The sequence below is a fragment of the Falco naumanni genome, chromosome 11 (genome assembly GCF_017639655.2).
Source record: "Falco naumanni isolate bFalNau1 chromosome 11, bFalNau1.pat, whole genome shotgun sequence".
Classification (NCBI taxonomy): Eukaryota; Metazoa; Chordata; class Aves; order Falconiformes; family Falconidae; genus Falco; species Falco naumanni.
In genome coordinates this window covers 19,395,348-19,417,555 of record NC_054064.1, presented here as the reverse complement: position 1 = coordinate 19,417,555, position 22,208 = coordinate 19,395,348, and the positions used below count along the sequence as shown (strand labels likewise).

Sequence of the window (22,208 nt, the reverse complement as noted above, 5' to 3'; positions counted from 1 at the left end):
GGTATGGTTGGTGGCATCTTGCACGGAGTGTTGCTGTAACACGAGGTATGATGAGCATTCCACTACTGCATGGGGTGCATCAAATTTCAGGTTTTAAAATATTTTTCTTTGAACCCTTTTTCATGAATAGATGAGTCCTTGTCAATTGTCCTTGTCTCCACTGGAGCAATTTAGCAATTTACTTCAGAAAGCTGCCATAACAATAGTCTGAGGATTTAAAAAAATAATAATTCATTAAACTCATTGCTGCCTCTTAGTCTAAAATAATTTGGAAAGTTATAGTTATAGAATTATCTGGTAAAAGCAAGAATTCGCACTTTTAATGATTGCAGTGGACTTGCAGTAAAAGATTCACAGGACTAAAGATGTTTCCATTCAGGTGTCAGTCTTTTATTAATTAATTTGATGGTTTTGTCTATAATCAATTCTTGAAGTGTTCCTTTATGAAATAACACAATTTTTCAACTCAGTTTAGCATATATAATTATATATCTGTGTTCTATTAGAAATATATTAGTGTTATATTAATAACTTGTATTAATTGATCAAAAAATAGGAGATGGTTTAGGGAGAGTGTATTTCTATCACTTCCTGTATTATAGAAAACATGATGTCTGAAATTAGACAATATGCAGGCTGCCTATAATTTTCATTTACGTTTTACTTGAAACAAGAGAAGAAAGTATATTGTGTGTCCCTTTGTTATCCAGTCTTACACTTGGTTCATCAGGACACGAAAAATAAATAAAAAAATAGATTTTGATGTAGCCAGCAGTTTTGTGTGTAGAGCTGTTGCTCCTAGTTTCATGATGTAATGGTTTTGGGGAAAAAAATTTTGTTGACAAAAGCTCGGACATAAACAAGCTGCTGGAGAATCTGCTGTTACCAGATATCATTTGATCTACAGGAAGCTGGCACTGGACGTGCCCTGAGCCTGAGCTTAAATGTGAGCAAGGCCGTGCAGAGTTACGTCCAGTTTGATGCTACAAAGCGTTAAACAGCAGCTTCAGTCTGGGGTACTGCTGCCATCACCCTCCAGTATCTAACCAGCCAAAGATGCAGGAAGGGTGGTGAAGTCTTGTCTAGCATTGCAGCAGAACGCTTCACAATATCAAACTAAAACCTTATTTGTTTGCTTTAATGGCTGAGATAATTCCAGTACCATAGCTTTCTAGGAATGAGGGGCATGCTTCCCACAAATGAGCTGATTTGAGCAAAATTTTTGTTTGGTCCCTAAAGATCTGTGGTTCAAAAGAGATTTAATATTTTTAAAACACTCTTTATTGTATGATGTCTATTTCAAAACAGTAGTGTTTTTTTAATAGGTATTACCTTTTGCATCTAAAAGTTACACCAACCCTGACTGAAATGTGTTTAAACGTATCTTGCTTATCTGTTACTTACAGCCGTTCAATTTTATTTCTGAATATCTAATAAGAGACTTGTTTTGATCACTCGTACATTTTCTCTTTGTTTCAGCAGGGGGCAGGCAGAAAAAGTAAGTTTACTTGGAAATCATGCCATTCTCAAAGTGAGATACAGATAAACTGTGCAACAGGGATTAAGTAAAGTGGAAAAAAACTATTTATGCAGTGTTGGGGTTTAACACAAGGAAAACAATTGTTAATTACTGAGAAAGCATTTACCAGAAATCTGCCACTTACTGCCCTGTTAGCAACTTAACATTATAATGGATTCCAAGAAGGTAGCATTTGATTATAATTTTTTTTAACAACTTTGCTAAGCTATTTGCTAAGCAGAAAAGCAAAAAACATTGAAAGGTCTGACAGAAGTAGGTATTGTTTATAAAAATGGAAATTTTGAATTTGTATTCTCCTTGGTCTTCTCACTAATATGTGAGCTATGTAAAATAAGTCAGTTTACTGCTGTTCACACATAACAAAATTCATAATTAAATGTCTGACACAATTTCCTGCCTTTCTTGGCAAAAGGTGCACAGATCAAATGGATTTTACTGAGTTGTCATCTTGCTGCAAAGGTATCTCCATTACAAGTGCAAGCAATACTTAAGAAAATGTAGATGTTTTCCTTACTGATTCCTATACTTGGCGTGTATTAAGAAACACTCTGCAAACCATATTGCATGAGTATTACTCTTTAAAATGTTGTTAGACTTTTTAATCCTTTCCTAGCACTGTTGTTGTACTAGTAATCCATAAGGTTTTTCATTATCTGTAAAGTTACAAGCTTCCTTTCAGCTGATTGTTCTACACTGAAAAATTTATCAACAACTATAAAGTGTCGTACTTCAACTGAAGATTGTTTTTTCTGTCCTAGGTCGTCAAACTGAAGCAAATAGAACACACACTGAATGAGAAGAGAATATTACAAGCAGTGAACTTTCCTTTCCTTGTAAAACTGGAGTATTCTTTTAAGGTAATTTTTGAAAGCATTTGTTTGCATTTCAGGGAAGTTCATGCTCAAACTTGAGATATTAAAACTTTTAACTTCTACAGTATAGAAGATTTTAAGTACTTTTGTTTTCAAAGATGCTTTGTTTGGCACTGTTGCTAGGTCTTGAGCAAGAGTTCCTGCACTTGTGTGCACGGTTGCACACACCCCAATTCAACAGGTGATGACTGAAGGGGCGTCTCCAAATAAATAAATAAATAAATAAATAAAATTAACCTCTTAGAGATTTCCCTTGTTTTGGAGGGAACCTGGCTTTTGTACAGCAGGGAGCTTTTTGGCATCATTCTGTCTTTGAGAGAAACCAAAGGATGCATTTCTCTAACAATATATGAAATGGTAAATTGTAACTGTTCTGCAGATTTTTTACTTGAGATTTATACCTGAGGCAGGTATATAAATATCTGCCTAAATAAGGTGTGTATATATGCCTGTCATTAAGACAGTCTTAACTGTGAAGGAGAGAACTTTGAGGTTAACTTTTAATTTCGGGACAGTATGTGCTAGTCAGTCTGTAAACAAATTAGTATTTTCCTGATGTAGAGTGCGATTATGTATCCTCTATGTATTTATTTGTTATTTTGTTTCTTTTTAATATCATTTTAAATGAACAAATGTGTTCTACGTTAATCTTCACGGTTCTGAAGTTTGGGGCCGGGGGTGTCGGAGACAAGAATACCTCAGGCTGTTAATTCTGAACTTCTAGGACTGCAAGATCTTGTCTTGCAGTAGGCATCTTATCCTGTCTTCCATCAGGTCACTTACTATTCTGTATCAAGAGCTCATTAATTATCTTTATTCAGATTTACTTTTAAGAAGATTTCTTGAGATATATGATGCTCCTTTTCTCACATGTCTGCACTTCTTCAAGAATTTCTACCAATGTTGCTTTGTATTTGTTAAGGTCATTGGATGGCTAAAATTTTTCATTTTCATTCTTTGATAAAATACACTCTATGTAGGAATTAGAGAGACTTATACCATGCCTGATACGTAGTTGTGTGTTTATATGCTTCCTTAGGACAATTCTAATTTATACATGGTAATGGAGTATGTTCCTGGTGGTGAGATGTTTTCACATCTAAGAAGAATCGGAAGGTTCAGGTAAGAGTATTAATGACACAGTTCCTTTAAAAAAGCTTACGATGCTGATTTGGGAAGAGGGTTTTATAAAATTTGTTACTATTGAAGAAAAATTTGTGAAGGGATAAGTGCATTTACTTTACCTCTCTTTCAATGGACTTGAACTAGTCATGCAACAAAACCCCTGTAATTATAATCTTATTTTTCAGCCAGTTAATGCAAGCATTCATGATATATGCATGACAGAATCTTGGAATTCCTATGCATATTGTCATCAAAATTGATGATGTTTTCTCAAAGTAAAATTTAAAATCTAAGCTCTATATTGTGTGATATGGTCATCTTGATTTGCATGTGTATTTAGCTGCAAGACTGAAGTTTAGGGAATGAGTGTATCAATTCTAAAATGTTTGCTGTTTGCTTTTTTTTTCTTGCTACACAGTAAATGAACCAGCTAAAAGATACTTGATTTGTCTAGCCCTGGCAGTTACATGGTTGTTTCGGTATCTTAGCATAGCATTGAGGTACTTAATATTCTTTTAATTCTTCACAGTGAACCACATGCACGGTTTTATGCAGCTCAGATAGTGCTAACATTTGAGTACCTCCATTCATTAGACCTCATCTACAGAGATCTAAAGCCTGAAAATCTTTTAATTGATCAGCAAGGATACATCCAGGTATGAATATTCTTCATATATTTAGGGAGTGGAGTCTTGTCTTACAGTATAGGGTTAGGTAACTCTAGCAAATGTGTTTAGAATAAATGGTCTGAAGCTGGTTGGCATGTTAGCCTGTATTAAGGGAGCATTAACGTGCCCTGCTGTTTAGTAATAGTTAAAACCATTTGATTGTATTTCCTCTGACTAAAATTAAGTATGCACAATGGAGCTGTGGGCAGTTGAGCAAGCTGTCAAGATTTCCTTTGGGGTCTGCGGTGAGAAGTAGGTGATTATATGGCTCTGTTCATCTGACCTATTTTATACATCAGCCCTAGAACAAGATGAAAGGTGTCCTATAATGTCTGGATCTGTGCATTGACTATATAAGTAGTTCAGGATAACCAGCTTAGCTGTCAACAATGACACTGTAGTACTTAATTTCAGTCAGCTGAATCCCACCCTTGGAGAGTCCTAACCTTTGTGGCACATCTGGAGTAAGAGCTGAGTTGAGATCAGGTCAGAATGGCAGTGCTGCGAATGACAGCTTTGGTTTTGCAGCAGCCTCTCATGGCACCTCCTCACGTTCCTTTTAGCTCCCATGTTTTTGATCTAAATGGCAAATGGGAAGGTGGTTTACATCAACAAGCACTCTGCAATGCTTTGCAGTCCTGAAACTACAGAAGCTCTTTCCTTATTGTGTCGCCTTTCTCCATAGCAGAATCTAACAGGAAAATACGTAATAAAAATGTTTAAGAGAAGAGGAAGGGATTCATATCTTAACGTTGTTTATAACTGTAAAATAATTTTGCATGGAAAAGAAAATAACACTGTAGGGAGAAGAGAAATAAAAGTTTTGTTAATGTGGTTGGGAGGCACCATTTTAATGTTAAGCTATTAACAGCTTCCTGCAGAACTGGTAACCTTCTATATGCAATAGCATGGTTTTGTGATGGTGGGCAAACTGCAAATAATAATGGGTCCAGCAGTCACTCTTCCCGTGTGAGGTTGGTTCACTTCTGCTTCTGAACAGACAGGTTTGCATTCATATGTTGATGCTGCAGCTCCAACTAAATTTTGTGTAGTAACTTTCATTTTCTTTTTGAATTTGAAAGCCGTTACCGTTTGTCCCACATCTGCAGCGTATTCTTCTTACATACACTGATGAGCTTTCACAAACACAGAAATGATTCTTTGCTGACTGAAGCAGATCCGTCTAGTCAGCACAGCACCCTCTCCATTCAGTTCCAGCTGTGATTGCTGTTGTTTCTGCCAAAAATGAAGTAAAAGCTGCCTTGATACTTTGGAGTTTGGCTTGTTTAATTGTGACACTAGTGTGTCAAGGAACACCAGCGCAGGTTATTGTATAAGTAGCAATTGTACAATTGCTGGTACAGGGTTTTTTTCCTCGAGGAATAGGTTGGAAGTGATGTAGAGAAGAAGGAAATGAAATGGATCCCCAAAGTATAGACTTGATAGCTTGAAACTGATCCCAGAATTTCACATGTAACTCCCTGGTTTCCATATGTATTCTGCAGTACAGTCCAGGAAAAAATCAGAGAGGATGATACCACATACAGAGTTCTGAAAAGTTGCTGCAGAAAACATGGCAAGAGGAAAAAAAAATTATAATGGCCAAGAGCTTGCTGCTTGTAAATACAGTTACTGCTGCATTTCCCCCCAGTCCTCAAATAAACAAGCTTGTCTCTGGTGATGCTTTCAGAGATACTCAGAAGTTACTGGAAGACCTCTTATGTTGTCTTATTCCCACACTAATTTTACATATAACCTTTATACAGTTATGCAATAGAATTCTAAATTTACAAGACTGGCAGATATCTTGACCCTTTTTGTGATTAATTTATTTGTTAACTAAAGGAAAAGATAAATATCTTATTCATATTCACGTTCTTTAAACTTCCAGCAATATAAACAGTCTGATGTGAAAAGTATAAGAAAAATTATTAATGTAATTGCAGTACATGTGGGCGATAAGTAAGCTGTAGTTTGCACTGTTTTTTAAAAATTAAGTAGAAGCTTGTGCAGGGGAAAAATACATATTTTATGTTACTCGTTTTAACATGAGAAACCTTCTATCTGTCTGCATGAGAAGTATCAGAAGGACTGGCTAATAAAGGTACATCTGAATATATGATACTACGTGATTTGAGAAAATAATTTTTCCTGTTTATAAAATAGCTATCCAAAGTGTTTCAAAAATGCTTAATTTTAAATTTCTTTATGGAAATGTTCTTACAGTCAACTTATTTCTTCTGATGACAGGTCACGGACTTTGGCTTTGCAAAAAGAGTAAAAGGAAGAACTTGGACGTTATGTGGGACTCCAGAATACCTGGCACCTGAAATAATTCTCAGCAAGGTACTTTGTCTTGTTATTCAGCCGTGCATTTGATGCAGTTAAAACCTATCACCCAATTATTAAATCTTGCAGATATTTCCAAAATTAAATCTTGACTGGTCAGTTATAATTGTAAACAGTTACATTGTAAATTGTTGCGGCATACTAAAACTTACTCCAAAGCAGGAATTTTCACATAACTACAGAACTTTCTACATAGGCTTGCCTTGTAACTAAGGGATTTTTAAAAAATCTGTAATCAGATTATTTAACTAGCATCCTTATCAGAAGAGCAGATCTGAGTGATTATATTCTGAAGTGTTAGCAGACTGGAACAGGAGCTCTAGAGGTAACAAGAACCACCTATTGGATGAATCAGTAGTCATTAAATAATCCGTTTCAGAGTGTTTCAGGTTTAAGGCACTTAACATGAAATCAAACATGACAAACTGCTGGCTTTACACACAAAGTACATGCAACCTTACCGCTCATCAGTTGGTGTAGTACTTGCAGTGTTTGAACATTGAAGAAGTATTATTTATCATAGAGCTGTTCAACTGTAGCCCTTCATGTTTTGCAAAGGAAAAATACCCTTATAGTATATGGAACTGCTTATGATAAACAATCATAATGCATATTGTTAAATTATGCATTTAATATGTGGTTTAATTAAATACCTTTAGCAGGTCTTCAGAAGTAAACTGAAAATACTTTTATCTGGGGAGAAAACGTTTGTTACTTGCAGCTTTTTTTGCCCCTATGTAGCTAAAGCAGCAGAAGAAATAGTAATGCATCTACTACAAATTCTCCATAGTAGACTTTTCTGGAAAGATTGAGTCTTAGCCCTGAGCTTTGTAAAAGAACTGAGAGAACACATGCGAAATTGATGGGTTCATGGGGGTTTCTGTCTCTTTTTTTTTTTTTTTTTTTTTTTCAATACTAAATGGGATTTACTCATGATTTTATGTTCAGGCTTTAAAGATCAAATCATAAATGACCCTGTAACAGGTAATTAACTAAACTTTTAAGCTCTTGTAGCTCGTTTACTAAATGTGAAAATAAATGTTCTGAAATTCAGATAATCAAGCAAAAAGTTGATGATATACAATATAGGAAGTATTGTTATATTTCATAAAATTTCCTTAAGCTTTTCAAAGAAGTGTCAATCATTCTGTAACAAGATTATTTTTATTTTAAATAAATTGTGCCCACTTCTGTCACTTAGGGAGTCTTGTCACATCAGTGTAAAGGCATCACTGAAACTCAGCACAGGAATGTGCAAAATGTTTCGTTTTCATCACTGCTGCTCTGTCAGTATTGTATTAGGGTTTAGGTATATCGCTTTTGGAATCTGTGAGCTTCACTTTGGTTTGAACTAGGTTGTATTAAACCAGCAATAATGTGTTTGCTTTCTTTGTATTCCATAGATATATATTGAAAATCTTAAACTGTGTTAGAATTGTACTAACAGTGATATTTCTCGTTTTGTCCAGGGTTACAACAAGGCAGTGGATTGGTGGGCATTAGGAGTGTTAATCTATGAAATGGCAGCTGGATATCCCCCATTCTTTGCAGATCAGCCCATTCAAATTTATGAGAAGATTGTGTCTGGCAAGGTGAGTGAAGGGTCTGTGTAGTTTGTCTTTGCAGAACCTGTTTTTTGTGTGAAGCAGATAGAGAATTTACTGGCTACTAGGCAGTGAGCAATTTGGAAAGTTTATGGAAACAGTTTGTAATGTATACTTCTTAAATACCAACATTGTTACAACAATATTAAAAATCAAAGTTCTAAAAATCTGTTCCCTACCTTCAAATTTAAAATGCAAGTTACTAAACTTGCAGACACTGTGGTATTGTATCTTTTTATGCTTGGATAAAAATGATCCAGTGAATATTAACAACTATTTAGCTATATGCTTAATTTGCCTAGCTTTTTTCCTGTTTAGAAATATTTTTGCAGCTTTTGAGAAACTCTAAAAAGTTTCCATAATTCATAGCAGGTTTCTTTTGTATTCCTGTAGTTCAAGACATGTCTAAAGTTCTGTTCAGCTTTCATCATTATATAAAGCTTTTAAAAAGTGTTTCCAGCTTCTCCCTTTTATTTTTCATTAATATCTCATAGTGTGCCATCACAAAAATGTGATCATTCTGTTGTTCCTCCTGCCAGCCAGCATTGTCTCGTTGTGTTTCTCTGTGCTTATGTGATTGGTTTTGGTTCTTTTCTTCCTTGTTCTTACATAAACCCATGCTGTGCTGCATCTTACGTACGTACTTCTGTAATTCTAATGAGGGGAAGTGCCTCAGTAGGCCCTGTGGTACGCTGCAATGAGACTGATTCCCGTCTAGGACCTTATTTAAATCAAGAAGGCGGTTGCTTTTTGAAAGGCTGTGTAATACTGTGACCCTTCAGCTGTCTCCAGGAATATGTGGGAATTCATTTATGAAGATACATTATTGAAGAAATGTTTATCTTCTAAACTAAATAAACTTAGGCATTTTTTGCAGTTGTATCTAGTTTGCTCAACATTTGAACTGTCGATTGTCTACCTTTTTTACTGAGTCCATGGGTGGGTGGTTGCAGAAACAGCACTGGGAGTGAACTCTGGAGACTCCAACATTCAGTTCTCAGCTGGCAGTATGTTTCCTTTATAACCTTAAGTCTTTAATTTAATCTACCTCATGCACTTAGTTCTCTACTTTAAAAAAATTAACATTTCTTTACTTCTCAGCTGTCTAGGTATTCAATTAATATATAGATAGAGCTGTATTGACAAGTAAACTGAAGCAGTTTCCTTGATTATCAGACCTCTTGATTTCACAACATGTTTTTATGTTAAATAATTCCATGTTCAGCATTTACATCATAACTGATGAGCTGAGTGCAGGGAGTGTCAAATGCTGAGACTACAGCTGTGACAGATACAACCTTCTGCCTGTTCTTTTCCCCTTTTTTCTCTCTGCCATCTCAAGTGGTGTCAGTAGATCTTTTGCTAGTAAAACCCCATGTAATTACATCCCATGAATCATCTTCAAATGGTTCTTAGCGAGGTTTGAATGAGTTGTATTGGCAAGTCACTCATGCTGAATTCAAATAGTGCTGTATGATTTGTGTAAGACTTTTGATGTTGGTGTATCTAGTTATCAGAAACCGATTACAGTACAGCATAAAGTTCCAGATTGAATTTTCATTTGATTGCTGAATGTTGTTATTTCAGAGTGTATCTATAGATTTGTTTTATATATACTATACTGTATCTCTTGTCTCTCTGTGTATGTATATATATAATATAATCTAAAAATTTATTCCTAGAAAATAGTTGAGAAAGCCTTAAGATGATGTTGTGTTGGTGAGACACGAAGTTAAATTTGGGTTTTATATCATTGTTATGTTAAATTAACATTTCCCCCCAACTCAGATGGGGAAACTTTCAGCTGAAAAAATGGTAGATGGACATGGTAACATTATTGATAACAGAAACACATATCCAGCAATAATCGTATCTCTTTTCCTGCATTCCTACTTGATTTGTTTTTAGAGGAAGAGTAGAAGATAGCCCCAGTGTTTTGTTTTGTGTGAATGTTGTTTGACTTCACAGGGGGAAGAATCAAATTTGTACATTTTTTTTAATGTTGTGGATGTATAATTTTAGGTAAGGTTCCCATCACACTTCAGTTCAGACCTAAAGGATCTTCTAAGAAATTTACTCCAGGTAGATTTGACCAAACGGTATGGAAATCTCAAGAATGGTGTAAATGACATAAAGAATCACAAGTGGTTTGCAACTACAGATTGGATTGCCATTTATCAGAGAAAGGTAAGACCCTTCCTGTTCTATTATAGAGTATTACAGGTCTTTAAAGGGTTGAAGTAAAATTTCTAATTATTTTGTTCTATTCTTTGCTTTTCTAAATATGTCACTTTCACCTTTTCTTAGTTTTAATTAAAAGTAGCTTAATCTTTAAGACTCTAAAGGGTATGTATTGATTGAATTATGTTGGTTTCTTGTTGGTATTTTATCCTGGACCTCTGTGTACTTTCATGTTCTCTTAACATGCCTTGTGTTTTAATCTATTTCTGGAATATCTCCCAATGAGCTATCTCCTGCCTCTCTTGCTTTTTGTTTAACCCTTGCTATAGTGACATCTATAAATACTCCTCCACACCAGAAAGGAGTCTGTTTTCCTTTCCAGCTAGTTCTTAGCAGCTGAGACTGTGATTCAGTTTTTCTTTTTCTGATAAAGTACGCTCCCTCCTTCTTGCTCTTGCTTTATCTGTGACTGGGACAAGATTGGATGTAGAGTGGCTATTCAATCCTCGGTGTTTAATGAGGATTTTTTTTGTCTTCTGACACTATGCTTTAGTTGACTGCAGTTCCATGAGCTGCGGCAATGGGAAGAACCCTGCTGAATGCTTTTTTCTAGCATTTTTAGAATGGTTTTCTAGACCTGCCTGACCAACGTGACTTGTAATGTCTTTAGAAAGTCCAGGCCCAGTCTGCCCTGTGAACTTAGGACCTACCTATGAAAGCAACAGAGACAACTGGGAATATTTTCAGAGCACGAGCAGCCATTAACATACTGGTTAGAGGGGAGCACATTAGTGGCTGCCAGGCTGAATGAAGCAGAGCTGGGAGGCAAAGCTGGGGAAAGGGATGAGGATGATAACAATTCAATCTAGGTCTGTCTTCCAGTAGCTCCAAAGCTCCTTCTCCCCTTGAACATAGAGTCAAAGTTAAATATCTGTAGATTAGTGAGTTACTAGAAGCAAAATCCTGTGAAATTATTTGTTCTTTTAAATGTAGCCTCTGAATTCTTGGGGGTTTAATACACAACAATAAAAGACTAAAATAATTTCATTAGTGTTGTCCCAGAAGACTCAGGTGGAGAAATAGTTTTATGTGTAGATACTGGTGAAAAGGTTAGAGTCAATTGAAAATATTTGAAGGAATTGGTGTACGTTGTTGAAATGCTGACAGTCTTGATTATAGAGGCATGAACTTGCTGCTGTAACAGCATTATTTAAAGGCCAAACCTAAACACTAACAATAGTTTATAAAAAGAAACCAGTTGTTTGGCTAGACAAACTGACAGTACGGTTGTTGTAATATTCACTAATGTATTAATTACTAGAAGACAGGGTGCAATTAACACATCCTGTATTCTTTGTATGAAATATAGATGTTTTTAAGAAAAGAATCCCCCATTGCAGAATTGTAATTATCTGTTCTTTGCTTTCTTAATGCCTGTTTACAATGCAGATTTACATGTACTGAGTTTCATTCGCTGGTATGCTGTTTGGGGACACCCAGGCCCCATAATATTAAATCAGATGTTTTAGTACTGTGCTAAATACAACGCTAAGAAGTGTTGCTAATGCACTGCTGTAGGGAATTACTTTCAAAGAAACAAGAAATGTTTTAAAACGTGAACTAGTAGTACAATCAGAATAGCTATTGCTAGTTCTGAAGGATTGTGAAAACTAATGCTGAATAAGTCTGAAGCTTCTAATTATAAGGAATATAAATACTGTAATACTAAAGGTCTGAAACAACAGCATGGATTGTAATATCATTTAAGAAGTCATAGAAATACAGTAATAAACTTTGGGTTTATACCAGCTTTTCACAGTGGCTGTTACCACAGCATGTGTTTCATTGCATAAATGTAGTGTTCCTTGGCAGCTAATGTAATGTGAATAATTAGTTATGCTACAGTCATAAGTGGACCAGTCAATTACTTATTTTAGATAAGATCATCTTGTTTTCTTTGTCTGTTTGCATAGTTGTCTATTAAAATACTGCCTGATAATATGGTTATACTTGGGGCCAAACAGGTATTTCTGCTATAAACCTGCTATCCTTTTTTAGCAATTTCCTTAATGAAGATAATAGGAAAAAGTCTGAGGCGTCTCATTTGAAGGTGTTCTAAAATACCTGCAGTAAATAAGGTATTTCTTGTACTCTGAGCTTTGTTGTAAGAGAGTAATTGAAAATCAGTTTGAGAAAACAGAGGCTGTATTCAGGTAACGGTAAATACGTGGCTTTGTAGGCTAGATATGTACACAGACTCTGTATTCTGTCAGGATAAATCACCTAAACATGTGTGTTCTTTTAGGAACAAAAGGATACATGTGGGAATTGTAGCACAGTCTATAAATGCAGCAAGTTACTGTTATTTCTTGGGAGTGTATAGTGGTGTTGGCCAAATTCAGCTGAGCTTAATTTATAGTAGTTTGTGCTGTACCTCTTTTAATGTACCAATTTACACACACCACCCCACACCCCCCACCCCACCCCCCCACACACACACACCCCGCAATCAGTAATCTGCCTGGGACACTGAGCATTTCTGTGGTTGCACAGTACGATCTGATCCCCTGCCTCAGCTGGAGCCATGCCTGCCTGGCTTATCTGTCTCCCCACCATGCTGCCTCCTTGGCACGTCCCAGAGATACTTGCCTGATTACTTTGCATTTCCAGGTTTAAACTTGCATCACCTCAATAATTTTGCCAGAATTTTGCTTTCTGTAAAGGTGGATAAATCGGGCACTTGTGAAACGAGAGAGGAATGTGGTACTGATAATCATGCCTCCTACTTCAGTTTGTCCTAGACCTGTTGCAGTAGAGCATCTTTCCTTCTCCCTGCTGTTTTATTCTCTGGTCCTTTCCTTACCATCTGTTCTTCATCATTGCCTCTCATCAACCCCAGCCCTGCCTATTCCTCCTTTCAGCATGCAGTTGATTCCAAAATTTCAGTTATTTTAAAATGTAATCAGACTTAATTTTGAAATTTGTGAGAAGTTACAGACTAAAAGGCTGAAGCTTTGAAGTAATACTAGCTGAGTGAAGGTAGAGTTTAGTAGTCCAATCCCTAAAATAGCATTTCAGTCTGTAAATTGGCAGCAACTCCTCCTTTTCCTGCCCCAGCTGGGCACGGCCAGCATAAGCTGTTGGTGAGTGAAAATGCAGGTATGTGCCCGTGCAGACCCGTATCTTCATTTAATGTCATCTTCAGTTTAACTTCCAAGATGACTAGAGGCTGGAAGTAGGGACAAAGATTGACAACGTTAAGCTGTAGCCAGACACAAGGATTTTATTGTAAGGTCAACATCAAAAAGCTGCAGGTCCCCTCAACTTGAAGAAGCAGCAGTTAAGAGGGTCCTGGAGAATGACTGGTTCCAGTACCTGAGCCTGAATGGCTCGCTGCCATACAGTGCACGTGAAATGCACTGAACCTCAAGGCTAATATTGAGTATGTGTATGGATCTGAGAGGATGTGCAGGCAGTCTGTGCCAGGAGGGGGCTTCCACCGTTAGTTGGAGCTGCACTGGCTTTCTGTACGGTCTTCTAGTGTCTCCTTCAAGGCACTGCTTGTCTCTGTTGCGGTGTAGTTTCAAGGCAGCTTTCACTTCTCACTTATAGTTAGGTCCTAGGAGAACCTTTGTTGGAGTTGCAGAACAAATTGTTCTAAACTAGTATTAAGTTAGTTTTTATCTGGAAATAGAGGATTGTTGGTAAGTAGGAGATGCGTTCCAAACCGCTTTAAGATTTTTGAGTGGTGTTGATGGGCAGTCAGTCTGCTCTGCTTCCACCATGACTGTGCAACTGTTAGGTGCAGCCGTCACCGTGCCGAGAGCCGCACCGCACAGCTGAAGAGAGCAGGGCCTCTTCTGCAAGAAGAGAACTAAACTCTGTTTTAAAGTCAAAGTAACTTTTGTGGATGTTTGTCAGCGAGTTATTTTTCTTTTTCAACTTACATTCATACATTTCGGCCTGCACCTTCTTAGGCTGGCTTCATTTATGTGTCACAACTTTAAGCTATAATATCTATTTCTTGGCAGGATTTGAGGAATGTTGTTATGCTCATTGTCACGATGTTAAGTCTAAGGGTATTAAGCCAATGACATTTCATGTGCTTCCCCCTCACCCCCCTCCCCGAAATACAGGTAGAGGCTCCGTTCATACCAAAGTGCAGAGGCCCTGGAGATACCAGCAACTTTGATGACTATGAAGAAGAAGATATTCGTGCGTCTCTAACAGAAAAATGTGCAAAAGAATTTGCTGATTTTTAGTAGGAGTAAGAGGACAAGATGACATCAGGGCTCACATTGGGATCTTTGCACTCTGTTAACAGATGAGGTGGAGCTGAGACCATCATATGTCAAAACAGTTACCTAGTTACTTCATTCCACAAAGCTGACTGAGGTCTTTATTGCCATCTTCCATGTGTGCAGTTTGCACCAACCCTTCTAACTAGGCACAATTAAGCAAGCACTGTTTGTGCAGTAACACAGAATAATAGACCACTTTCCTACTTAACTTTGGTTTCTGTCGTTCTTTGTTTCTGTGTATTGTTCATTTTCCCCCTTTAAAATGAAGTAGTTTTTTACCCAAGAATGCTCCATTTTATTTTGAATAATGTATTATTTGTGTGAGTGAAATGGAAGGTGTTGCGGCTAGTGTGATTTAGACTGAAGTGAAAGATAAATGTTGCTTCTAGTCTGTGCCAGCCAATAATTCTTGTCTGTCTTGTGTCTGATGCTACAGTTTATAATAATTTTTTAGTAGCTCAGACTAAACCTAGCCAACATTTTTAGCATTTTTGAAGGTAGTATTTATCGCCATATAAATGTCTGCTAAATTAACTTAAAAACACTTCTTCCTGGAGACTGACCAAAATTCAGTAGAATTAATTGGATGGCTTAAGTAGGGGACAGTAGCTAGACCCCGTGCCTTGGTTTTCTACATCCCTGCAGTTTTCGTCGCTGCCTCCTTCCTTTGTATTTCCCACCTAGGCAGTAAGTAAATTGCCATAACCAGACTGTACCATGGAAAGCTTACAGTCTTGTGAGAGGGAGTAATTCCACCTGGTCTGGATTTTGGACCATATTTAACCAAGTCGACTTACCAGCATTTCAGTTGGCAGGTATGAAATGGCTTTTTTAAGAACGTGAACCCTAAACTCTTAAAGCAAGTTTTGGTCAGTATTGTAGAGAATACGATTAATTTTGATTCACACTTTATCTTGTTGTTTTTTAAAAAAAAAAAAAAAAGCCAGTGTTTGGGCTCCCAGTGTATTCCTTGTTTTGAGCCTTTTTTGATTAAAAAAGGTCTCCATTACAATAAAAAACACCACACAAGAAAAAGCAAAATGCGCTCTGCCGTTAGCTGTGAAAAACAAATGGTTTAGCAAATGCAAAATAATGTTCTAGATGCATCGCTGGATGAACACGGTTATTTTTTGTTAGCTGTTAAGAATAAGAGGTTATTGCCAAGTTTTTATTCTGGTATACTATATTAGTAAACTGAGGATGGAGTACTGCTACAATCATTTTCTTTTTAATTACAGCACTTCATTCATGAAGAAAAGAGACAAAGTTTAAAAACTGCAACAGCTGGTTTATTTTAGTTGCGTTGTGTCTTCATTTCTAACCTACTTTCTTTCAATCAAACGGAATGTATGGTCACACAGATATAAGTATTTGGGCTTAATTATGTTTTGTATACTCTCACCAACTGACTTAAAAGATATTGCTACCATGTGCTAGCTTTGGGCACTTTTACACATTTATTTCAATGTTAATCAGTGGCTCAGCACTTTTCTGGGGGGTTGCTTTTAAACTTATTCATAGTAGTTTTATTTGTACACTTGATTCTGGCTGTCTCAGTGACCTGTCTTAAAACAGCACATCTAAACAGTTTAAACTAGACTCATATTTTACGATAAATTTACATGCATACAAGGATGAATTGTTTTTAAAAAAAAAAAAGAGCTATATTGATACATAGCCATTGTATTTGTTTGAATGTCAGTGCAAATAAACCGCTGGCATTCCTTCCTTTTAATCTGTATGACACTCCTTTAAGAAAAGCCTTTGTAGACATTTTACAAAAGAGTATGAAACGTACCATCCAACATTCTGTATGTTTAGGTTGTTGAGCATTTTTGCACAACGTCATTAGGAGGCTGACAATGAATGCAGTCTTTGTCCACCCATATTTACATATGTGCAAGAAAAGTATAAGATACTTTGCTGTAGCAAATTTTATGTAACAAAGATATATCGTCACATTAATAAATTTAAAGAAATCCTTTGTATGAAAATGTTAAAATCTTTTGTATTTCATTTAGACCAAGGACATGCTGCTGTATGCTAGCTGTATGCGATAAATTCTACAGTAACTTTGTTGTCGTTTATGAACTTTAAAAGATTTTAATAAATGTTGGAGATCACAATTTGATTTTGTTATGATTTTAATTTTTAATTATTACATTTATAATTCTAGTAAAGTTCAGAGATTTTTCTGTTTTGTAAAATACTGTAATCATTCATCTTGCGTGTACAATAAGACAAAAGTCTAGGAAATTGGTTCTGACATGTCTGTCTGCTATCCAGATTAAATTCTACATGGGCATAAGTGGAAAAGTCATCTTAAAGCCATGATATTATACTATTTTTTAATTTTATGAAAATCCCGTTAGAAAGTAAAATACTTTTCCAATATGGCATAATAGACTTCAGTATGGAAATGAGATTCTATTTTGGAAAAGGAGGGGAAGTGTGCAATTTCCAAGGTGTTAGTGAGTACATTTGACAATGTGAGTATTATACAACCCTCTCATTTAAACACAGTCGTAAAATATAACTACAGAATATTATGTTACCTGTATTTAATTTGAAAAATCCTTTTCACAGTATGGAGAAATTGTATATCTATGACAGTAGAAGCTTGTTAATTTTACACATTTGAGGAATTAAGTGTTGAACTATATGGTATATTTTAATTGTACTCTAGTTGTATGTAACTTTCATTTCCAACATAAAGGATTGTATCTCATTAAGTAAATTGCTTTTTTATTATCTTGTCAGTTGCATTAAAACCCTTATTTTTAAATCCTTTAAAGTATTTTACTAATTTTTGCAAATAATTATAGACGTTTTTTTAGTGCTGCAATAGTGTGCAATATAGTAAACATTTATATACAGAAGTGCAAATTAAATTATGTACAACACTTGTGCTGCTTCTTTGTGAATCAGAATGTTGTATGATGAGAGTCATTGCATCTCCCCACACACTGCAAACAGGGTTTGAAAGCAAGAGGAAAAGGTTATGAAACATACCACACATATTAGTTGGTACGCATTGAGCTTTACACTAAATGGGGTGTTTGGAGAAGACAGTGTGGAGAACTTTAAAGGCATTGTGAGAAGTCTGTGAGTTGGACTTCTTAGACAATCAAAAGCAAGCAAGGTGATCGTTAGCTGCAATATTGTTTGTCTTCATATTTTCATATTCAGCCTCGATGCTTTTTATTAAAGAAAATTGCCTGTTTTTAAACTGTCTGCAGATCCCACTGTACAAACTTTGTGCTGTGTCTCATTGTGCTGTGAAAAAACTGATAGAAGTAAAGACTGTTCATGGTCTTGGCATTGTCTGTCTTGAGGCTTTTTCTGCAAGTGGTGATCGGAGAGGCTCTGGTACCAGCTCCTCCTCTTCCTGCTTTCTGAGCGGAGCTTCGGCCTCTTTGCTTCTGCTGCCGTACGCCTACTGACTGTGGTTTTGTGTTCATCTTGGTTTCCTAGTACAAATGCTATATAACATTTTAAAGACCTTTGTACTTTTTCTAAAGCTAAGAAACTGCAAAAAGATTGTCTTCTGCTTTTACTACAGCTCCCATACAAACACAGCATGTCAAGCAGCAGATTTGAAGGTGTCAGTGAAATCTGTGTTTCTTCTAATTTGCCACGTGTAAGGAGGACTTACCCCAGATAGGAGTTTGAGAACCATTCCATGAGAAACTGGTAAAAAGATGATCCCATTCTCCAGCTGGGGTGTGTATAGCTGATCTGGATGTGTTAGGAAAAAGAAAAAATAAAATTGTATGACCACCACAGTTCTACAAGTGTGTGTCTTGCACACACTTTTTTTTATTGAGAGCTTTAGGAATCAACTGATTTGAGGCCTCTGACGGAAGGGGTAAAATATGAGCATCTAATGGCAGGGATCACTTCCAGTATAAAGGGTTAGAGCTCCACAAAGATGTTTAAATGTCTTATAGATAGTAAATATTTGTCATCTTACACAGGAATTACGTAAAGTGTTCAGTTTTGTTAGAAGGATGAGATAAGTATCTCAGGGCCAGATAACTTCCATTCCTAACTCTTGAATTCGATGCTGAATAAAAGTTTGAATTAAATCTGAGGCCTAGTCACATTTTGACCTTTTGGTGTTGGTTTTGTGGTGGGATTTTCTAGTTTTATTAGAGATATATAGATATAGATATACCACAAAAAGGGATGCCTGCCTGAAGGAAACTTGCATGTATTGAAAATGTAGTTTATTCTTATAATTCGCTACTACAAAAAATTCCTGCTTCAGTGGGTGACAGTAGCTTGAGGTTTCCATGGAATCACTGGGATGAGTGACCAGTAGTCTCTTTCAAAGCCAGTACAATTTCCTTTAGAATCCTCAGTCTGGGTGACCTGTTCCATCCCTCAGAGGGCCAAATACAAATGTCTTTGCAAAAATGTATTTCTAAACATTGTGTTTATGTGACTTCATTGCTTTTAAAATTTAAAAGCAACATATTTGTGGTGTTCATTTGCAGTAGGTCATGGCCAGTGAAGCATGTAAGAAAGACCCAGTGACAAACTCGCACATTCCTTATTAGCACTCCGCTCAGAAGATTTAGACTGTGATAGATTGTACCATAGCAAACTAGTACCTAATTACGATTTCTGCTTTTTGTGTTGAGAAGTAGCCTGTCTGAGGATGAGGCATCTTTGCTAAGGACAAGATAGAGAAAACACTTTGCCCAACATATGGACGTGGTTGCAGTATGAAAGCTCTTTAGGTTGAAAAGGTTGTTCTAGTTGGAAGGAGTTTGAGGACGGAGGTCAGTGATCTGTCCCCATACATATGCAACCACACAGTAACAGGTGTTTTCCTTTGCTGGGAGGTAGAGGTCAGAGACTTACTCCTTCGCCTTTGCTTCCGAGATGCTGTGGAAGATTGGAAAGAGCGCGGCTGCAGGTATACAGACACAAATGGAGCAAGATCTCAGAGCCTGGCATGTAGTACAGTATGTTCTGAGTGTGTCCAGTCAGTTCCAGGAGAAACTACTGTTGATTAGGGCAATAAAGAGAAAACTGGAGTGCTGGAAAAGTTTGATTAACTTTCTGAAATTCTTCCACCACCAGGATAATTTGATTCAATTTAAAAAATATCAATGCTTTGGTCTACACAGCAATATCACAAGAACTGTCTTTTGTTCTTTACTGTGTATCTACATTGCTACTTTGAATGTATATATAGTTAAGTATCAATCAGTTCAACAAAGTAAATGTTTGATTGGGATGTCCTTTCAATTTCTACCAACTTTACAGTCATCTTGCTACTCGATGCTTGCATGAAGTGGGAATCTAGGTGTTAGGATTCCATTAATAATAGGTAACGCCTTGGATGAGTAAAACAATGTAATTCACTACTTCACAGGTGTGTTAATTGAGGTTAAGCAATCAATATTTTATTATTTCATAAATGCCTAGAGTTTATGAAATAATCTCATTTTCAACTGCCCCCATTAAAAAAAAAAACTATATAAAAAAAATGTGTGTCCCCAGTAAATACATGATTTTTATCTCCCTCCATTCTCTTACCATGTATTATGAGAAAGTACAGGCTTGCTTACCTGTAGGAAAAGCAAAGAGGAGATGAGCAGGTAGCCTCAGTAAAAGCAGGATACTGTACCAGAAATAAGATCATGGTGACAGAATCAGTCTAAGGGCTACATAACATGTGTAATGCAGTGATATAGTTTGTTAACGTTAGCATGTTAGTTCATGTCAGGGCGGGTGTTCTACAAAAGTATCTGCTCTGTGGTTTAGGACACAACCCAGGGACTTGGCTCCAGGAGGACATCAATATCAGAGAGCCACCTCCCATGGCCAGAGCACACCCATAGCTCCTTCATCCTGGAAGGGAATTTCATACCGGGACTGGGTTGGCTGCAAGGTAAGTTCCCTGCCAAAAGAAGTATTGCTGGGGGAAAAATAACGCCCTTAATTCTCATGAATTAGTTGGTCTTTTTTAAAGTTACACGAGGAAACTTGAAATATCAATGCAAATGCTTTTTACTCGGGATTTGCGTAACCCAAAGCTGTGCTTTAGGGCATTTCTAGTATAATATCCGAAGTTATTAATCTGGTCTTAATTCTGCAATCTTCTGCAGAATCAAAAAATAATTATTGACTAACAGAACTCAACTCAACTTTCCTTGAACGTTTTTTATGTTCCAGATTACTACAAAAACCTGTAGACTAACGACTCATGACTCCACCTTTACCTGACTTCTCTATAACTATATGCTCTGGTTGTGTTTGGTTGCCAGTAGATGGCACGTTTATATGGTGGGAAACAGTTCAGAAATGTCAGCTGCAGGGTGTAGTAAGGACAAGAGATTCTAAAAATACTTAAGAGCAGTAGTGAGTGAGAAATTTAGACTGTACCAGTCACATAAGATGACAGATAATACATACAATACCAACCATGACTGTGTTATTTGTGCATTAATATATTTTTTGTTGCCTTTTTGCCTTGAAATCATTTTAGTTAATCGTGAATACCTGCAGTATTTTTGTCAGTATCAGGTTTTGTATCGGTATCAGCAAAAAAAGGAAGTTTTGACACAACTAATTTGAACAAAAGCATTTTTTAAATAATATGTATTATTGTACATGCCGTATGAAAATTCCACTAAAAAATCCTGACTGATAAATCCTATTTTCAATAGAGGCTAGAATCAGAGGGTCTGTTGTAATAGCACACAATCACATTTTTGTATTATGTGCACTTGAAAGGTCAGAAATACACTGTTTTTAACCAAAGATTGTCACCAAAACCAAAAATTGGAAAGTGCGTGTAATCTGGATCATTAAACATATGGTATTTATAGTAGAGAGGATATGCATTTTCTAGAGTTGAATGCTGATCAAATTGATACATATCTCTACTAATTATAGTTATAATATTTACAGGCAAAAACATGATTCAATATTTTTCTGAATTATGTACCACCAGAGCACTTGGAGCAGACATGTTCTTGAGAGCATCTCTGATCAGAGCCTTATCAACCAGTTCAGAGCTGAGCAAGTTTTTAAAAGGTCAGTTTAACTGTTACAACCTTAATGCATAACTTTTGAATGTCATGTCTGCTCGTGTTCACATAGGAGTATCTGTTTGGGTTTGGTTTATATCAAAGGAGAAAGTAGGGAGGGGAAGTAGGGTCATCTAATGTGCATCTGGAACACTTCCTGTGCTGTAACAGCGGATCCTTTCTTGCAGCCTGTGGTAGTTTTGGCAACCACTATCTGCCAAATATGCATCCTTTGATATTTTTTTTTTACATATTTACATGCAAAGCACAGGGTTGTCACGATTTCTTTTGGTTTCTTTATACTTTAGTGCCTATAAGCAGATAGAGGATCTGTAAGTGCCCCTCCTCTCCCTTCCCCCCTGCCACCAGTGGCACCAGTGACTGAGAGCTGCAGAAAACACCCTTCTTTGGGTCCATGCTGTTCTCAGTGGGCTGAGTAGCAGCATCCTCTGGCTGACCAATGGAAGAAATGCCATACTATGGTCTTCCACACCTGGTGTCAGTTCTAGCAGTTATACCAGA

At 36.6% G+C, this 22,208-nt stretch overlaps 1 protein-coding gene across 4 annotated transcripts in view; it reads left to right on the top strand.

Moving 5' to 3' along the window:
- The window catches only part of PRKACB (protein kinase cAMP-activated catalytic subunit beta), a 74,930-nt gene extending 58,164 nt beyond the window's left edge, over positions 1-16,766 (top strand). For all 4 annotated transcript variants that reach the window (XM_040610313.1, XM_040610314.1, XM_040610312.1 and 1 more), the window contains 7 exons: positions 2,299-2,397; positions 3,452-3,534; positions 4,067-4,193; positions 6,456-6,551; positions 8,024-8,146; positions 10,181-10,345; positions 14,476-16,766. In XM_040610313.1, coding sequence (XP_040466247.1) covers positions 2,299-2,397; positions 3,452-3,534; positions 4,067-4,193; positions 6,456-6,551; positions 8,024-8,146; positions 10,181-10,345; positions 14,476-14,601 — 819 coding nt within the window. In that variant the 3' untranslated portion in view covers positions 14,602-16,766. The remainder of the gene's footprint in view (positions 1-2,298; positions 2,398-3,451; positions 3,535-4,066; positions 4,194-6,455; positions 6,552-8,023; positions 8,147-10,180; positions 10,346-14,475) is intronic.
- Positions 16,767-22,208: the final 5,442 nt, after the last annotated feature.